We start from the raw sequence: 18139 nt of genomic DNA on the forward strand, positions 1-18139 counted from the left end.
GGAAAACCAAACGCGGTCCGTCCACACGGGGGCGTTACTCAGACTTAAAAGGGAAGGAGTTCCTGCCCGGCCGGCGTGGCTCAGGAGGCCACGGTTCAATCCCGGTCGGGGCACATGCCCGGGTTGCGGGCTCGATCCCATGTGTGGGGCGTGCAGGAGGCAGCCGGTCCATGATTCTCTCTCATCATTGACTAGAGGCCTGGTGCATGGGGTTCGTGCACTGGTGGGGGCGTGGCCTGTGGGGATCGGCCCGCTGTGGGACCAGCCGTTCATCCGGGTGAGCCCAGCGGCTGCGGACCCGCCCTCTGAGCGGCTGCTCCCCCTGTGGGAGCGCCCTGACCCCCAGGGGGCAGCTCCTGCGTTGAGCATCTGCCCCCTGGTGGTCAGTGCGCGTCATAGCGACTGGTCGACCGGTCATTCTGGTCGTTCCGCCACTCGGTCGCTGGGCTTTTATTATATAGGATGTTTCCGTCTCTCTCTCCATCTCCCTTCCTCTCTGACATCAATAAACATCTTTTTTTTTAAGGGAAGGAGACCCTGACGCGGGCCACAGCGTGGTGGGCCTGGAGGACACGTCGAGGGAAGGAAGCCAGGCCCTGAGGGACAAGCCCTGCAGCGTCCCCTCCCCGCCCGGAGCCGGCTCCAGAGGCAGACGCTGCGGTGGCCGCGGCTAACCCCCGGACTTGGACCCGCTGCCCGTTTTCACGCCTCCACGTACGCAGGTGGTTGTGATAAGGGTTCTGTGCTCCGGCCTGGAGCGTGCCAACCCTGCGTCCGGGACCAGCCAGCCAGACGGAGGAGGTGCACGGGACGCAGGGGGAGCGGGGGGGGGGGGGGGCAGGCCGGGGGCTTGGTCTCCGACCACAGTGCTGACTTTCCTCGATTCTTCCCGCGCCCAGTCATTCCACCAACGCCCACACGGGGGCCCCTTTCCGGCGTCTGGACAACGTTGTGTCCCTAGAGATTCTGACCTCGTCTGGGAAACCGTCCCACCAGCTGGAAACATTCGCTCCACTTTTCTCTGGTCTTGCAGGAGCGAGCTGTGCGGGGTCAGCAGGGCGAAGCCGCCACACCCGAGGCTGGCGCAGCTGGCGCTGGCGGGCAAAGACCAGCGGGAAAGCAACAGAGACGGGGGCAGGGAGGACGGCCAGAGGGAGAGCCCAGTGGGGCGACCGCAGCAGGAACTATGCAGGGTGGGTGAGGGGGGGTTGCAGATGTTCGTATGGAAATCCTATATAATAAAAGCCTAATACGCTAAGTGTCCGGTTGTCCAGTCATTTGTTCAACCAATCAAAGCGTAATATGCTAATGATATGCTAAGGCCGCTCAACTACTCGCTATGACGTGCACTGACCACCAGGGGGCAGACGCTCAAACTGGTAGGTTAGCTTGCTGCTGGGGTCTGGCCCAGCGGGACACGCCCTGGAGCCCTCCCCACCCCTGATTGTGCACCCGTGGGGTCCCTCAGCCTGGCCTGCGCCCTCTAGCAATCTGGGACGCCTTGGGGATGTCTGAGAGCTGGTTTTAGCCCAATCCCGCAGGCCAGGCCGAGAGACCCCACTGGTGCACGAATCCGTGCACCGGGCCTCTGGTAATACCATAATTAATAATAACACAATAATAAGCTCTGTGTCTCCAGTACTCCTCTGCCCACCTGTACATGTGGCCTTCTTCCCATCTCTTTTTTTTTAAATATATTTTTATTGATTTCAGAGAGGAAGGGAGAGAGAGATAGAAACATCAATGATGGGAGAGAATCGTGGATCGGCTGCCTCCTGCACGCCCCACACTGGGGATCAAGCCCGCAGCCCAGGCATGTGCCCTGACCAGGAATTGAACCCTGATCTCCTGGTTCCTAGATCGATGCTCAACCGCTGAGCCATGCCAGCCGGGCACCTTCTTCACGTTTCTGGCTCCCAGCTCCTTAGCATATCATTAGCATATTATGCTTTGATTGGTTGAACAAGTGACTGGACAATCGGACACTTAGCATATTAGGCTTTTATTATATAGGATTTCCATACGAACATCTGCAAACCCCGCCGAATTTCTGAGTGATAAACGTGTCTCAGTATCCCTCACAAGCCCCTTCCACCACCCCGGGGCATGTGAGGGGCGCAGAAAGCCCCCCAGGATGGGGTTGGTGGTGAAGGGAGCAAACCCCGGGGTTAGAGGGTTGGGCCTTTGTCCCACCTCCTCCCTGACGGGGACAGGGCTGGAGGTTGAGTTCAGTGACCAATCGCCAGCGGTTCCATCAGCCACGACTGTGCAAAGCAGCTGAACCCCAAAGGACAGGCTCAGGGGGCTCCTGGTTGGGGACCACGGAAGATGTGGAGGGCGTGGCCCTGGGGGGCAGGGACCCCCCTTGTCCTGTGCACCTCCTCCGTCTGGCTGGCCCTGGGCTTTACTCGTGACGATGGGCCAGCGCTCTAGTAGCTCCAGCGTTCGCTGAGTCCCGTGAGACACCCCAGGAGTCCAAGGAGGTGTGGGACCCTCCCAGCTGCAGCTGGAGGGTCGGGTGCAGGGGGCGTGGCCTGTGGGGGGTGTGGGGGGGGCAGTCTGTCTGAGCCTGTGGGATGGGGGATGTGAGCTGTCTTGCTGACTGCCCCGCGGGCACTAACATAAATGTGTGGCCCGGCCGGCGTGGCTCAGTGGTTGAGCGTCGACCTATGAACCAGGAGGTCAGGGTTCAATACCTGGTCAGGGCACGTGCCCGGGTTGCGGGCCCCATCCATCCCCAGTGAGGGGCGTGCAGGAGGCCATCAATGACCCCTCTCATCATGGATGTCTCTCTCTCTTTCCCTCTCCCTTCCTCTCTGAAATCAATAAAAATATGTTTTAATTAAATAAAAAATGAAATAAACGTGTGCTCTGCGGGCGCCAGTTCACGCTGTGGGCTGGCGGCCTGGGACCTGCACTCGGCTGACGTCACGCCCGTGCCCTCGGCTGTGACTGGCTCAGGGGAGGGAGAGGCCACCCCCACGTGCACCTGGCTCAGGGGGGACCTGGTGTCCCTGCAGCGGGACCTGGGGCGCGCCCCTAGGAGGGGCTGGCGTCAGGGTGGAGCCGGGCGTGGAGGGGGCAGCCGGGTGCACGGCAGCCCTGCCCGGCCAGCGAGGGGCCCGGGGCTGTGACGGCGCCCGGGCTGGTGAGGACGGAGGGACGGGGAGTGGCCAGCACCCCGAGGGGGCTGTCCCTTGTCCCCCGTTTCTCTGGGGCAGAGGTCAGCTCCACCCTCGTGCCCGAGCCTCCCGCCCGCCCCACCGCCCCCAGGAAAGACTCGGCAGATGGGGTGCTGGTGTGTCTCTTTATTGTGAGGGGCTCAGAGCAGCCGTCCAGGCGGCACCCCAGGGGCCTGGTCCCAGGGGGGCGGCGCCCAGCAGCCTCGTGGCCTCAGCCCCTCCTGAGGAGGGGTGACATCGGAGGAGGGGTGACGTTGGAGGAGGGGTGACGTCGAAGGAGGGGTGACGCCGTCCTGCAGGGAGGCCGAGGTCCTGGAATGGACGAGGGGCCCCCATGAGCCTGGGGCCCTGAGGGACGAACCTTGCCAGCGCCCCGGGGGAGACGGAACCCCCTCACCCACCTCCGGCCCAGTGCCCGTCCCCCCGCCAGCCCCGCCCAGCCCCCCACGCCCACACCCGGCCCGGGACCCTGGGGCGTCCGCCTGTGCGTGTGGCCAGGACGCAGGAGACACACGGGCAGTTCAAGGCCCTTCGGAGGGTGGGCGCGCGGGTTCCAGCCCTCCCACGGGGTCGGGGGGAGAGGGTGACGGAGGGGAGCCTGGGCCCCCCGGGGCCCCACACCAGGACGCGGAGCGGGGCAGGTTCGTTACCCAGGAGGCGGTCGGCAGGACGCGCTCAGACACGGCACCTCTCTGCGGGAGGAGGCGTGATGGGGGGTCACAGGTCGGCTACCACAGCAGGGGGACCCCTACCTCCCACCCACCCCCGGGAGGCCTGGGGGGATGGGGAGGCCGCCCTGGGAGGAAGACGCTCCCCGGGCCGGGGCCGGGGGGGGGGGGGGAAGGAGGGTGGCGGGGGGGGGCGGTCACCTTCCACCTGGGTCGGGGTGAGGATGATATGGATGTGGACGGACAGCAGCCTCAAGGTCCGTTCGAACTGCTCCATGGCCGCCGGGTCCACCTCGGGGGTCCTGGCTGTGGGGGGCGGGGGTCAGAGGGCAGTTCCCTGGGGCCCGGCAGGGCCAGGCTCCCAGCTGCCCTCTGACCGAGCCGCCTGGCGGGCGGGGTGTACGCACCCAGGTACTGGCAGGCCCGGCTCCGCGCGGGGGCGGCCGCGCTCTCCACGCAGGCAAACAGGAAGTTCTTGTAGTCGGTGTCCAGCACCATCAGCCGGTCTGCCTCCGGGTCTGGGGCGAGAAGGGAGGTGAGGTCCCCGCTCCTGCGGGTCGTTCCCCCGTCCCCACGGGCTGTGGGGCTCCTGCCCCATAACCGACCCCTCGACCCCTCGACCCCTCGACCCCTCGACCAGATGCCCCGAGGCGGCAGGAGAGGAAGGGAGAGGAGGGGACACACAGCTCCTGCTGAAGGTGTGCGGCCAGGTGTGCGGCCGGCAGGTGGGCTCAGACCCAAGGGGCAGAGGCAGACAGGAGGAGCTGGAGGTGGGGTGAGGGGTGAGGGGTGAGGGGTGAGGGGTGAGGGCAGGGGGCACTTTGGCTAGGGAAGGGGGAGGGGAAGGAGGGAGGGGAGGGGGAAGGGAGGGGGGAAGGGGAAGGAGGGAGGGGAGGGGGAAGGGAGGGGAGGGAAGAGGAGGGGAGGGAAGAGGAGGGGAGGGGAGGGGAGGGCTGAGTCTGGGGCCCTGGGAGTGAGGCGTGGGGGGAGGCAGGACAGCCTGGAGCCACCCGGACGGACGGGAGCACAGAGTTTGCTGGAGGGTCGTGGTTGGCCCTCGAGCTGAAGGGCCCCAGGTTTGATTCTGGCCGAGGGCACCCACCTCGCTTGCAGGCCTGATCCCTGGGCCCTGGTCGGGTGCACTCAGGAGGCAACCAATCCATGTCTCTCTCACATCGATGTTCTGCTCTCTGTCTCTCCCCCTCCCTCCCACTCTCTCTAAAAATCCATGGAGCCACACCCTCTGGTGAGGATTAACAATAAAAAAATTAAAAATTTCGCCCAAACAGGGTGGCTCAGTGGTTGAGCATCAACCCAGGAACCAGGAGGCCACTGGTTTGATTCCCGATCAGGGCACAGGCCCGGGTCGGGGGCTCCATCCCCAGTGGGGGGCGTGCAGGAGGCAGCCGGTCCATGATGCTCTCTCATCATGGATGTTTCTCTCTCTCTGTCCCTCTCCCTTCCTCTCGCTCTAAAAATCACTGAAAACGTATTAAAAAATAAGTAAATAAAGAATAAAAGTGCCTGTGCCGGTGCCCAGGGACACGAGGCTGACCCTGCGCGGTCTCTATTTTGTGTTTTGTTACCAAAAATTACAGCAAAATGTGGAACTGCCCTGGAGAGTCCGTGGAGAGGGGGCCGCCCAGGAGAGGTGCAGGCTCAGCCGCCAGAGTGAACAGAGGCAGCCGCCCCCCAAAGCGCTGCCCCCTGCGCCCGCCCCCCCCCCCCCGCCGTGGCATCCACAGGCCCCGCCCCCGCCTCCCGCAGGGCAGAGGCTGAGCTCAGGGCCAGCCTGGGCCACCCCCACTCCCCCCGGCCACTCACAGTCGATGTTGAACTTCCCTGCACACTCGGTTCTCTCAGCCAAGATCTTCTTCTCAACACACCGGCTGCCCTCCCTGAAGGCGGTGACAGCATAACGGTGACACGGAGGCCGCGGGCAGCCATGTCACCCCTCACGCAGACGGGTCATGGCGGGAGGCCCGGCCCCCACCCCGCTGCCCTGACCAGCGGCCTCCACAGGCCTCTCCCCACACTGACCCCGCCCGGGTCGCTCTGTGGGCCCAGAGCCCTGGGCAGGGCCTCCAAGGGGCCTGCAACCTCCCAGCTCTGTCCCCGAACCCCGACCCCCGACCCCATGCCACCCACGGGAAGCCGGGTCCCCTCAGGAGCCCGCCCCCTCCCCCGCCCCTGTCCTGGAGCCCGGCCCCTCCCCGCAGCCGGGACACCCACCATCTGTGCGCCATGATCTCCACGTCGCCCTGGGCCGTGGGCCTCAGCTCCTGGACGTACAGCCTCAGGGGGGCGCTCTGGGTGCTCAGCAGGGCGAGGTCGCTGGCCGCCATGGCCACGGAGTACCAGGTCCCGGCCACCTGGGGAAGAGCCGTGAGCTGCACCGGGGGGCGGGCAGGGACCCCAGCTCCCGGGTGGGCTCTCCGTCCCTCCCCATCTGGGCCAGGCCCCGTCTAACTGGGTCATGAGCACGCCGGCCCCCCGCGCTCGGCAGACACGGGGCTGCAGCACGTCCCACACTCGGAAGGACACCCCTGTGCAGCCAGGTGGCTCAGAGTCACGTCTTGAGTTTCCCGGAACCACCTGGGCCTTGGGGACCCAGAGCAGTGTAGGGTCCCAACACCCCAGCCTCCCCGCGTCTGAGGCCCGGCGCCCCGCCGCCCTGCGCTCACCCGCCCCGGCCTCCCCACGCAGGGCACCCCGTCCCCAAACCTTCTGGACGTCCAGGTCCTCCATGGGCTGGGGGACGCCCATGTCCTGGGTGCCGCACACCAGGGCGACGCTGAGGGCGAGCAGGAGGCACTTCATGGCTGCAGCTGCAGGACTAGGCCGAGGCGGCGGGCGCGGGGCCTTATATGGGAGCAGGGCCGGCCCGCGTGGCCCCCTGCCACGGGTTCCCCGAATCCCCGAGGCTCCTTCCTCCCCGGGGACAATGGGAGGCCCTTCTTCCCTCTGAGTTGAAACCGGAAGGTCCTCTGTGACCCCCAGTTCCCAGTAGGGCCCCGAAGGGAAGGATGGGGGGGCCGGGCAGGCCGCCAGCGGGAGGGACACTGGGGGGCCGGGCTCTGGACAGCGAGCCTGACCTGGTTTCTCTCTGGACTCCGAGTCCCACCGGCCACAGGGGCCAGGACAGCACCCCCTGGAAGCCTGGGGTCACCGCGGTGGGTCCGAAGGTCTTGACTTCTCCCCCGCAAAATCCCCTCTTTTTAAATGTTTTCATGGATTTTTAGAGAGAGGGGGGAAGGGAGGAGGAGAGAGAGATAGAAACATCGATCCGATCGGCTGCCCCTGCACATCGCCTACCGAGATCGAGCTCACAACCCGGACAAACGCCCTGCCCGGGAATCGGGCCACACCGGCTGGTCGGCAAACCGCGGCTGGCGAGCCACATGCGGCTCTTTGGCCCCTTGAGTGTGGCTCTTCCACAAAATACCACGGCCTGGGCGAGTCTATTTTGAAGAAGTGGCAATCGAAGGAGTTTAAGTTTAAAAAATGTGGCTCTCAAAAGAAATTTCAATCATTGTCCTGTTGATATTTGGCTCTGTTGACTAATGAGTTTGCCGACCATGGGGCCAAAACTCACCCCCTAAACTCACTTTCTCCACGGATCCGGCCCCTGGTTCTAGGCCTCACAGCTAATTGTCTGAGGGGCAAAAGGAGAGACACACCCTGAGCGGCCCCCTCCCCCACCCTCAGCGATCCAGCCACCAGGTCAGGTGCAAGTTCTTCTCTGTAAACAAGTGCCTTGGCCGTGGCGTGGCCTCGTTCGGGGAGGAGGCTCCCCGGGAGGCCCATTGGAACCACCTGGGGGCAGTGCCCCCCGGGAGGCTCACCTGGCCCAGAGACCGGAGGCAGGCCCGCGACCCCACTCCTGGAGGGCGACCCTCAGCGTGGAGGCGGCCAGAGAGGCGCGAAGGCCCCGGGTGAGCGCCGCCTGCAGAGGCGATGGGGGGCGAGGCCGTGGGCCATGCCACCCTCAGAGGCGCCGTCCCTCTAACCACAGAGGACAGGAGGTCCAGAACGCCCCATCACCACCACCGACCAGAGCGAGGCCTGGTTTGTGGAGAGCGGGGCCCGCCGGGCGTCATCCCACTTCTCTCCCTCGAGATTCAAGGGGCTCCCGTCTTTTTTAAATTTTTATTTTTTTAATATATTTGATTGATTTTCACAGAGAGGAAGGGAGAGGGATAGAGAGTCAGAAACATCGATGAGAGAGAAACATCGATCAGCCGCCTCCTGCCCACCTCCCACTGGGGATGTGCCCGCAACCGAGGTACATGCCCTTGACTGGAATCGAACCCGGGACCCTTGAGTCCGCAGGCCGACGCTCTATCCACTGAGCCACCCCCGTCAGGGTCCGTCTTTTTTTTAAATAAAATAAAAAGCCTCCAGTCACTTGGCCGTGACCCCGTGAGCACGCCCGGAGGAGCAGCATGGCAAGTTCTCCAAGGAAACGCTCAGAGGTCAGGGGGCAGGGACGCCTGCCCTGGTTCCAGCGGGAAGCGGAAATGTCCCCTTATGTCTGACGGGTTTGTCCCCACGAGGGCCCTACAGACGCAGGTCTGACAGCCCCTCCGTGGGGCCCCGCAAACCTGCAGAGATTTCAGGCGACGCCTCCTCCGCGGCCTCTGCCCCGCCCAGGGGCTCGCTGTCCTCCACTTCTGTTTCCCCCGACGCCCCGGCCCGGCCTCCAGGTGACCGCGCGCCCGAAGGAGGACGGCGCAGCCTGCCGTCCCGTGGCCGTGGCCTGTGTCTCCGCTTGGCTCCCAGGGGTGCTGCTGGGTGAGGTGTTTCACGCTGACAATCATCTCTTCTAGTTTCATTGCGAAGAACGGGTTTGTTCGTTTTAATATGTTTTTATTGATTTCAGAGAGGAAGGGGGAGAGAGAGGGATAGAAACATCAATGATGAGAGAGAATCATCGATCGGCTGCCTCCTGCACGCCCCCTACTGGGGATCAAGCCCGCAACCCGGGCCTGTGCCCTGACGGGGAATCGAACCCGGGACCATTCAGTCCGCAAGCCGGTGCTCTATCCGCTGAGCCACACCGGCCAGGGCTTAACTTTTAATTGTACAGTGATCTGCTCTCGTTTGTCAACAGATGCACATTTAGGGGCACATGGAGATGTCCTGATCACCATCACCCCCCAATGCACACACACAGTGCACATGCCCCTGTGCACACACACACCCCCAGTGCACACACACCCCCAGTGCACACACACACACACCCAGTGCACACACACCCCCAGTGCACACACACACCCCCAGTGCACACACACACAGTGCACACACACCTAGAGCACATGCCCCTGTGCACACACACACAGTGCACGCACACACACACCCAGCGCATACACCCCCTGTGCACATGGGCCCCAGTGCACACAGCCCCCTCCCCCAGTGCCTACAAAGAGAGGACCCACTGCCTGAAGGCCTCAGTGGGCACAGATTATGCAGAGAGCACATGAGAAACCATGGCAACGAGTTGAATTATCCCCAGATTTATCATGTGCTTAATGCAACCTGGGGAGTTTGGGGGGCGTGAGATTATAGGCAATTTGCATGTTTTAAGTGTAAAATCACAATGCAAGTACCTTTCCATCCATTTAACCCAAAGAACCGTCTTAGATGCTGATTATACAAAAGTCAGAAAACGCTGGAATTCAAAGGGAGGCGTTCAAACCCTGATCCGCCCCCACCAGGGGCTGCCTTTCTGTTACCTCGTCACCGACGGGATCACCCAGGGGCTCAGGGAACCAGAGGAGCAAGGACACGGAGAACCTAGGGGCCCATTCAGAGCGCCCTCCAGGGACCCTGAGGGGGCGGGGCCCCGCCGGCTTCAAACCGCGTTTGCCGGGTTTTCCTGAGCGTCTTAGGCCAGTGAGGGCGACCGTCTGCCTGCTGTGCGTGGCAGGGCCCGGCCGGGCCGCCGGCGGGATGTGCTGGCCCGGCACCCTTCGCCGTTGTCCACCTCCCTCAGGAGCCGGCAACTGTCCGCCCAGCCCAGGGCCTCTGAGTCATCCCCCGGGGACCACCCCCCCCCTGGAAGATTGTAGCACGAGGGCCGGGAGACAGGAGCAGAGGCATGCAGAGGGCGCGAGAACCCTGTGAGGACCAGCCGGCCCTGGGCCTCGAGCACAGCGGGCAGCGCCCAGGTCCCCCACGGCGTCACGAAGCCTGCCCAGCGCAGACTCCGGCCACGTGAGCCCGCCCACCCACCTGGCAGGTTGATGCCATAGCGGGAGGCCAAGCTGAGAGCCTGGGGCAGCCGTGCGGGGCCTGGGGCGGCCGTGCGGGGCCGGGGGCGGCCGTGCGGGGCCTGGGGCAGCCGTGAGGGGCCTGGAGCGGCCGTGAGGGGCCTGGGGCAGCTGTGTGGGGCCTGGGGCGGCCGTGCGGGGCCTGGGGCGGCCGTGAGGGGCCTGGGGCAGCTGTGTGGGGCCTGGGGCGGCCGTGCGGGGCCTGGGGCGGCCGTGAGGGGCCTGGGGCAGCTGTGTGGGGCCTGGGGCGGCCGTGCGGGGCCTGGGGCGGCCGTGCGGGGCCTGGGGCGGCCGTGCGGGGCCGGGGGCGGCCATGCGGGACAGTGGACACGGGGAGGGAGGGCGGAGTGGGAGCTGAGGCTCCACAGGCCGTGGGGCAGCACGGCTGACGTCCAGCGACGAGGAGGCCCCTGGACGAGCAGCGGAATGTGCCTCTGGGGCGCGCAGCACCCCTGCCTCCCAGGTGGCGTGTGCCTCAGCCGCGGCCTCACTCCCAGGTCTGCAGGCGCCGACGGGTGGGGCGGGGGGGAGCTGATGTGAACCCCCTGAGCTTGCTGCTTAGCCCGAGGCCGGCCTGGCCGCGCCCCCTGCAGGCCAGGGGAGCAGGAGCTTCCGCTTGATCACAGCTCAGCTCCGTCCACTTCCCTGCTCTTGGTTTGCTGGGGAAGGCGGCGATGTCACGGGTCACGGTAGCCCACAACCCAGGCATGAGCCGTGACCTCCTGGTTCACAGGTCAACGTTCAACCACTGAGCCACGCCGCCGGGCTCCCCAAATCTTCATGGCTTGGCTCAAGTGGCACTTCCTCCAGGAAGCTCTCCCTGACCGCTCGGCCCCCCTGACCGAGTCACACCCGCTGCCGCTGGGTGCTGGGTGCCCGCGCCCGTGCCGCCCCTCCCAACCAGGAGTCCATCTGTGCGGAGAGCGTTTGCCGGTTTTGCTCACGGCTCACCCCCAGCAGCTAGCACGGCGCCCGGCACAGAGCACGTGCTTACACGGCCACGGAGCGCGGAGTAGGTGGCGGACTCGCTGCACGGAAAGCACACGACAAGGGTGACAGTGGACCCGCCGTGGTGTATTTCACAGCGGACAGGGGACGGCAGCGTCTTCCTGCCACGCCCCCCGGGGGGCGGGCAGGAGGGGCTGTGACCGCAGAGGAGCCTCCGGGGCCTTGGGCTCCGCCATCGGTGGCCTGGGCTCACCAGCCAGCTCTCAGCAGGCGGTTGGATGGAAGACCTGCCTCAGGAACAGGCTCCCGGTCGAGGGGGCCACACGGCGGCCGAAGGAAAGAGCGGACGGCTGGCTCAGGGCCGGATGGTGTGCGCACAGGAGGCTGTGGGAGGGGGGCAGCGACGCGGGGTTGGGGCGCAGCTGCCGTGCACAGGCGGGTGGCTCTCCCGGGCGCACGTATGCTGGTCCCCCAGCCACGGTGCAGAGCCGACGGGACCCGCACCCGTGCCTTCCGTCTCTCTGAGGAGCCGGGCGGGGGGAGGGGCGGAAGTGCGTGGCCCGAGAGCCTTGCAGCCGTACTTTACCGTCTTTCGGGAGAACGGTCGCACCCCTCGCGAGCTCCCGGATCTCACAAATGTCTACGAACTTCCTCCAGCTCAGGAAGGTGGTCTCGTTCTGTCTGCCTGCGCGGGAGGCAGTCGTGGCCTCAGAGCGTCCACGCGCGCCTGGGCTGTCCCCTCCCCCTCCCCGGCCCCCCCACCGCCGTGGGAGCTGGTGAAGTGGGTCCTCGGCGGGACTGGGGCCCCCGTAAGAAGAGGGAGTGGCCGGGCCTCCCGCCCTGCCAGGACCCCCCGGGAAGAGGGCCCCAGCACCCACCCTGCGGCCTCCTGTGTGCACCCGCCGTGGTGTCTGCCCACGTCCCTGCCCCCCCCCCCCCCGCCCGCCTGGACGCGGCCCGGGGACACTCACTGAAGAGCAGCAGGGCCTTGGCGCCCCGGCCCGCCCGCCCCAGGCTCAGGTCCACCACGCCGGAGCTGTAGTCGGTGGTCAGCACGCGGAAGCCCGCCACCCCCTTCACTGGACAGGAGAGCACAGAGCCGCCTGACCCCCCACCCACACAGGGGGGCGAGGGGAGGAAGGCTTTGGGGGTCCCCCACCCCCACCCAGGCCCAGGCCCCCAGGACTGCACCAGCCGGGCTCTGGGAAGAACAGGCTCTGGGGCCGTCGCCGGCCTGTCTCGGGGTCCACCCGCCCACCCGTACCCCAGGGGGCAGAGGGGCCACGGGGGGCAGTGCAGGCGGGCGTCAGGCCCAGGGTTTGTGGCCTCGAGCCCTGGACCCCCCCGCACCCCCGTCTTCCTCCCCGGCCCTCACACGCACAGGGGTTCCTGAACACGGCCTTCTTCCCGTCCTTCCTCAGGATGACCGTGTGCGACCGGCACCCCTGAGACCTGCGGGGGGGGGGGGGGTGTGACTCACGGCCAGGGAGCCCCGCTTCCACCTACAGCCACCAGCCCTCCCCCCAGAAGACCCTCCCGCCCCCTCCTCCCACCTCTGCCCCGTGGGACCCGGGGGGAGCGGGGGTGGGGGCTCCTGTGCCTTCGGGGCTCTCGTTTCAGAACTTCCCCGGGGGGTCGGGCCCCTCTGCGCTCAGGGGACCCTCCAGGCACCGGGGCCGGGAGGGAGTGGGGACCCGCCGCTCACAGGCCTCACCGGGGGAAGGCGAGGACCACCCGCAGCTGGCCCACGCTGTGCACCTGCACCACCGACGCCCCCAGCTTCCGCGCGTCTCGGCCCGGCAAGAACCCCCGGGCGTCGGAGGCGATGGCGAGAATGTACCAGAACCCCGAGAACTGCAGAGAGGGTGCTGGGGAGACTGGACGCTCGCCCACTCCCAGGCCCCGAGAACTCACCGGACAAGTGACCCGCCCCCGTGCAGGGCTGTGGGCCGGGGCCGGAGGCGGCACAGGGCTGGGCACCGAGGGCCGAGCCTCCGTCCCGTGGGGGCCTCCTGGGGGGCCCTTTCCTCCCGACTCACCCTGCACCCCGTCCCGCCGACTTCCTGCTGCAAACCCGCGTTCCCAGGCCGGCCTGTGCCCACCCCCACCCCCACCGGAACCCGCCACGGGCCAGCAGTCTCATTATTCCAGAACATTCCCTGCTCATTCCACCCCCCTCTGCCCACCTACCATGTCCAGGTAACCTCAGGCCACACCGGTCTGGGCGTCCGCTCTGCCCCACCTCGGGGCTCCGGCCCAGGGGCCACAGTTGTTGAGTTTTGCCGTTCCAGACGTCCCCAAAGAGACCGTCCACCCCCCGGAGAGGCCGCTGGGCCGCCCGCTGGGCCCTGTGCGGTCCCTGCCACCTCGGCCGCCATGTGTTCAGGATGGCCCCACCCTGCATCCCGGCCCTTGGTGCCGGGCGCTTGGCACAGGGACGGGCACGAGGCTCACCTTGTTCCAGTTGAGGTTGTGGGACTCCCTGGGGCGCTGATCCTGAGGCTGGGCCCCCGCGGCCAGCACCAGCACCAGCACCAGGACCAGCCCCGGCGGCAGCCGCCCCAGCCCCATGCTCGCCTCCTCGCTCAGCCGCAGACCCCGAGTTTAAATCTCCGTGCCCGTCTGGAGCTGCAGAGGGCCAGGGGTGGGCGACGGGGAGGGCGGGGCTGTGGGTCCTCCCCCGCCCCCGGCTCTGGGCCCTCAGAGCTGCACAGCCCTCTGGGAGGGCCGGCTGGGGGGCCCTGAGACCGAGGCCGTCATGTTCGCGCCGTCCCTCCCGCGGGCCCTTCGTCACCGAGGCGGGTTTCCCCGAGTGGTCTCACGGGGGGCGGGGGGGGGGGTCATCGCGTGGGCTGCTGCGCTGCCCTGGGAGCTGCCTCCTCGATGCCAGGGCCTGGGCGGACGGCCGGGCCGGCCAGACATGTGTGCACACGGGCACCTGAGCATGTGGTGCGTGTTCTCCTCGAGGAGCGAGGCCCCGCGGACACCTGACCCTGAGAGACAGGCAGCCCCTCGCTTCTCCCTCAGCTCCCTCTGGCCTTCTCCCGCCAGGACTTCAGGCAGGGCCCCGGCTCACAGGACGAGGGCTCAGGCCCATTGCTGCCCCTGCCCCCGCCCCTGCCCCTGACCCTGACCCTGACCCTGACCCTGACCCTGCCCCCACCCTTGCCCCAGAGCCCAGGCCAAGCAAAGCCAAACTCGAGCCCAGGACACTGTGCACCCAGCCAAGCCCCTGGGTGCTGGCCAGCTTCCTCGGCCCAGCTTCCCAACCGGACGGCACCCAGACCCGGGCCCTGCTCCAGCCCAGGCGGACCAGCCCCGCTGCCCAGGGGCCTTGGTGACTGAGGAAGAGCAGCGGCTCCCGCCCAGCCCCTCGGACCCAGGTGGAGGCAAGGCCGTAGGCGGGCCTCGTGTCCCAGAGTGGGCTCACCGCCCGGGGTCAGCCCTGGGGGAGCCCACCCCACCCCACCCCACCCCACCCACCCCATCCTGTCCCGTCCCGTCCTGACCAGAGCCCGCGAAGACGGCTGGGCAGTGGTCCACGTGCCCCACACGCGAGGCCGGGGACGGCTTGTGAAATCGCTTTATTTGAATCCTCAGCCAGAGACCCCGGAGCGGCAGGCCCGACGCCCAGCCCCTGGGCCACCGAGCGGGGAGGGCAGGCCTGGCCAGCTCCCACCAGGACACGGTGGGCGCCGTCCCCTTTGGCGGCCACAGCATTCACTGGAAACCAAGGCAAACATGGGGCCCAGGCTTCCCGCAAGGGCATCTGCCCCCCAGCCCCCAGCCCCAGCCACTGACCGCTGCTGCCCACGGGGATGGGAGGCCCCCAGGCCCCGGCTCCCCCACCGCCCCGGGCTCCCCTGCTGCCCACGGGGATGGGAGGCCCCAGGCCCCGGCTCCCCCACCGCCCCGGGCTCCCCTGCTGCCCACGGGGATGGGAGGGCCCCGGGCCCCAGCTCCCCCACCGCCCCGGGCTCCCCTGCTGCCCACGGGGATGGGAGGGCCCCAGGTCCCGGGCTCCCCTGCTGCCCACGGGGATGGGAGGGCCCCGGGTCCCGGCTCCCCCGCCCACCGGGCGATGCTCGGACGGCAGCTTACCTGGAAGGCCTTGTGCGCACAGGTGACTAGAGGGAACAGGTGGGCGGTGAGGGGCCAGGCCAGCCTGCAGCCGCCCCAGCCCCGGGCTTCCCAGGCCCTGCCCCTGGTCTCCCCTGAAATCCCCGCCCCCCCCCCCCCCAGTTCTGCCTGACTCCCCGAGGGTCCCCGAGACGGAGAGGGACACTCACGGTCGGGGTGCAGTCGGGCCTGCTGCTGCGAGAGGAAGCCCAGGCCCCGGCTCCACCTGGTGAAGAGGCTCAGGGCCTCCCGGCTGGCCCGGTGTGTGCGACCTGTGGGGAGGGTGCCCTGAGAGCCGGCCCGGGCTGGGGGGCGGCCTGCAGGGGGGCTGAGGGCCCGCAGGAAGCTGCCCTCCCGACCCCCGACCCCGAGGCCACGCACTGTACAGCTCCACCGTGTTGAAGGCCTCGTCCTGCTGCTCCAGCTGCGTGAACACGATGGCGTAGTCCCTGAAGTTGGTGCCCAGCACGCGGTACTCCAGCACGCCCAGCGCTGGCAACAGCCCCGGGGCGGGCGTCAGGCTCTCAGAGGCCCTCCCAGGCCCAGAGCCCCAGCCGTCCCCACCCTGCCCACCCCCGGCGGTGGCCAGAGCTGTTAGGGACGGATGGGAGTGACTGGGGTGCAAAGGGCCCTGCTCCCCCGACCCTGTCCCCACCGGGGCCAAGTGCCACGTCCCTGCACCCCATGGAGGGGCTGGGGTCCCGGAGGAGCGTGGCGGGGGGAGGCCAGTCCTCTGTCCTCAGGGTCGGCGCCAACCCTCTGACAAAATGGGGTCCCCTCGCTTCCAGGTGGAGAGCTCGCTGGGGCCTCCCCACCACATGGCCTTGCAGGCTCTGGGGGTGCTGCAGAGGGCTGAGGCCCCAAGAAACGAATCCGCCCCCCCCCAGCCCCCGCCCCGGACGAGACCGCGTGGCCTCCTCCTCACAGGGATTCTCGAACACCCAGGCAGAGTTCTGTCTCAGCAGCTCCACAGCACTCAGCTCACACCTCTCCAGCCTGGGGAGGAGAAGGCCACGTCCACTCAGGGCCCACGTCCACTCAGGCCCATGTCCACTCAGGGCCACGTCCACTCGGGCCCACGTCCACTCAGGCCCATGTCCACTCAGGGCCACGTCCACTCGGGCTCACGGCCACTCAGGGCCACGGCCACTCGGGCCCACGGCCACTCAGGACCTACCGTTTACAAAGGGTCCAGACACAGGGCCACAGAAGACAGTTCTGCCCCCCAACCCTCTGCTGACCGGCCAGTGTGGCCACGGGACCCGCCTTCCTGCCGGTGGCCCCAGCTGCCCGAACCCCTGCTCCCCACCGAACTGGACGTCCGGGCTGGTCCAGAGCCTGGGAGAGCAGGCACCGCCCTGCCCCGCCGGGACACGTCGCCAGGTCCGGGGGGAGCAGAAGCGAGGCTGAGGGCATCAGGGCGCGGGCAAGCGGAGCGTCTGCACATCGGGCAAAGCCACTCCCTCCAGAGCGGCCACGTCCCTGCGTCGCGTCCCCAGCGACACGAACGGGCAGGGAAGGCCTGGGAGGAGGAGGGGCCAGCGGGAGACGAGCCACGTGTGACAGCACCTGAGCAAGCACAGGGCTCGCCCGGCCGCGGGGCTCAGCGGGTGAGCATCGACCTCTGAGCCAGGAGGTCACGGTCTGATTCCCGGTCAGGGCACAGGCCTGGGGTGTGGGCTCGATCCCCAGTAGGGGGCGTGCAGGAGGCAGCCGATCCATGGTTCTCTCTCATCCTTGATGTTTCTCTCTCTCCCTCCGTCTCCCTTCCTCTCTGAAATCAATAAAAATATATATTTTTTTAATATGGCACTCTGTGGGCTGGCATGGCACGGTCCGCATCACTCGTGGTTCACTGACTCGCGTGTCCCGTGTGCCCGAGGGTCCCGGGGGAGCCACCGGGACTCTAAAGCAGGGCCGCCCGCAGCGTGGGGTGGCTGCATGGCCTGGGCACCCGGGGGGCCATGCAGTGCCCAGAGCCCACCACGCCCGGAGTCCAGGGCCCAGACTCCAGAGGCCAAGCCCAGGTGGGGCTCAGAGCACAGCTGACCAGGAGGGAGGGAGACACGGGCTGGGCACGCGTGTGCGGGCGCCCAAGCCTCTGTGCCCGGGCAACGGGGCTCAGCCCGGAACCTTCGCCACCGCCTGGCCTGCCCGGCCCGGCCTGGCGTGGGCGGGGCCGCAGCTCGCTCACCGGTGGCGGGAGGCCAGCACCTTCAGGTTGTTTTCGGGCGTGAGCGTCACCACGACGCCCTCGATGTTCTTCGTGGCCTTCTCCACCGCGAAGCCCTTCTCCCCGGACGCCATGGCAACCACGTACCAGGACCCCAGGAGCTGACGGAGGAGGAGCAGGGGTGAGGGGCCCCCCAGACTCAGAGGCACCCTGTCCACCTGGGAGCCCGGCGCCCCTGGCACAGGCCAGCCTCCCCCCCGCACCGTGCCCTGGGGGACCCCCGAGGCTGTTACCTGCCCAGGGTCCAGCTTCCCCAGCCACACGGCCGGGGCCCTGGGCACCGCGGCCAGAGCCAGCAGGGTCACCAGCACAGCCCTCATGCTCCCCCGTCCGCACACCGGCCCCGGGGCGCCATTATATGGCTGAGTCGCTGTGGGCGGCCAGTAACCACACGCCTGGCAAGGTGGCCACATTACCCAGAGGTGGGGCTCATCACTCCGTGGGCTACGTGCCGGCCCAGACGGGGACAGCGGGGAGTGTGGCCTGACAATCCCTCCGTCTCAACACCCCCTTCCGCCCGGAAGGTTCCAGAACGAGCACCTTAATCCCAGGCCGCAAACCCTCCCCACACCCTCCCCGGAGGCCCAACACCCTCCCTTTCCCCTTCTGGAAGGAACAGACACTGCTTTTTTTTTTTTTTTTTTTTTTATTGATCTCTGAGAGGAAGGGAGAGGGAGAGACGGAAACATCAATGACAGGAGAGAATCAGGGATTGGC

The 18139-nt window shown here is 67.3% G+C and overlaps 3 protein-coding genes and 1 long non-coding RNA gene across 4 annotated transcripts; all 4 read right to left on the reverse strand.

Moving 5' to 3' along the window:
* Positions 1-3303: 3303 nt before the first annotated feature.
* Positions 3304-4229, reverse strand: LOC307111358. The gene is made up of 3 exons (XR_013814558.1): positions 4052-4229; positions 3833-3874; positions 3304-3494 (listed from the first exon to the last, which is right to left on the reverse strand). It is a non-coding gene; the product is annotated as an uncharacterized lncRNA (long non-coding RNA).
* Positions 4230-5442: 1213 nt separating this feature from the next.
* LOC307111104 (beta-lactoglobulin-like) lies at positions 5443-6670 on the reverse strand (the record flags this gene model as incomplete). The annotated part of the gene is made up of 4 exons (XM_079790787.1): positions 5443-5465; positions 5675-5748; positions 6083-6222; positions 6575-6670. The coding sequence occupies 4 exons, from the start codon at positions 6668-6670 to the stop codon at positions 5443-5445; spliced, it is 333 nt and encodes a 110-aa protein (XP_079646913.1).
* A 4442-nt stretch (positions 6671-11112) lies between these two features.
* On the reverse strand, positions 11113-13641 carry LCN10 (lipocalin 10; the record flags this gene model as incomplete). The annotated part of the gene is made up of 6 exons (XM_079790788.1): positions 11113-11150; positions 11657-11755; positions 12042-12149; positions 12446-12522; positions 12785-12924; positions 13525-13641. The coding sequence occupies 6 exons, from the start codon at positions 13639-13641 to the stop codon at positions 11113-11115; spliced, it is 579 nt and encodes a 192-aa protein (XP_079646914.1).
* A 14-nt stretch (positions 13642-13655) lies between these two features.
* LCN6 (lipocalin 6) lies at positions 13656-17742 on the reverse strand (the record flags this gene model as incomplete). Its single annotated transcript, XM_079790789.1, has 7 exons — positions 13656-13698; positions 15146-15197; positions 15360-15461; positions 15571-15681; positions 16115-16185; positions 17384-17523; positions 17656-17742. 7 exons carry the CDS (start codon positions 17740-17742, stop codon positions 13656-13658), a joined length of 606 nt encoding a protein of 201 aa, XP_079646915.1.
* Between the last annotated feature and the right edge of the window lie 397 nt (positions 17743-18139).

Source organism: Cnephaeus nilssonii (assembly GCF_951640355.1).
Source record: "Cnephaeus nilssonii genome assembly, chromosome: 14".
NCBI lineage: Eukaryota > Metazoa > Chordata > Mammalia > Chiroptera > Vespertilionidae > Cnephaeus > Cnephaeus nilssonii.